This window comes from Egretta garzetta, unplaced genomic scaffold (genome assembly GCF_000687185.1).
Source record: "Egretta garzetta isolate BGI_Z169 unplaced genomic scaffold, ASM68718v1 scaffold418, whole genome shotgun sequence".
NCBI lineage: Eukaryota > Metazoa > Chordata > Aves > Pelecaniformes > Ardeidae > Egretta > Egretta garzetta.
In genome coordinates this window covers 243521-243842 of record NW_009260492.1, presented here as the reverse complement: position 1 = coordinate 243842, position 322 = coordinate 243521, and the positions used below count along the sequence as shown (strand labels likewise).

The window sequence follows — 322 nt, the reverse complement described above, 5'->3', positions numbered from 1 at the left end:
TTGCCTTGAATCTGCTTTTCAGTTGAGAGATAGGCAGAGGTCGTACGGGAACTGTCAGACACAACTGGCAGTTGAAGTTGTACCCCAAAGCCTAGTCCCGCAGGTTACCTGCATTGTTCCTGTTGGCCTTTGCTCTAACAGCTCTTATCTCCCCTTGCAGTGGTTTTCTACTGAAACTTGTTCTCAGGTTTGTTTTTTCTTTCCTGCAGGTGTGGGTCAGGTGGTGCTTCAAGTGGCTGCAGCCACAAACTGCAAACATCACTATGGTGTGGAGAAAGCTGATATTCCAGCCAAATATGCTGAGGTGAGGTTTTGTTTTTTT

At 46.6% G+C, this 322-nt stretch overlaps 1 protein-coding gene across 5 annotated transcripts in view; it reads left to right on the top strand.

Moving 5' to 3' along the window:
* Window positions 1–322, top strand: part of DOT1L (DOT1 like histone lysine methyltransferase) — a 72728-nt gene that overhangs the window by 25159 nt on the left and 47247 nt on the right. For 4 of the 5 annotated variants that reach the window (XM_035899751.1, XM_035899750.1, XM_035899749.1 and 1 more), the window contains exon 6: window positions 210–304. In XM_035899751.1, coding sequence (XP_035755644.1) covers window positions 210–304 — 95 coding nt within the window. Of the gene's footprint in view, window positions 1–209; window positions 305–322 lie in introns of those variants that run through there. The other variant, XM_035899752.1, reaches the window with a different exon arrangement.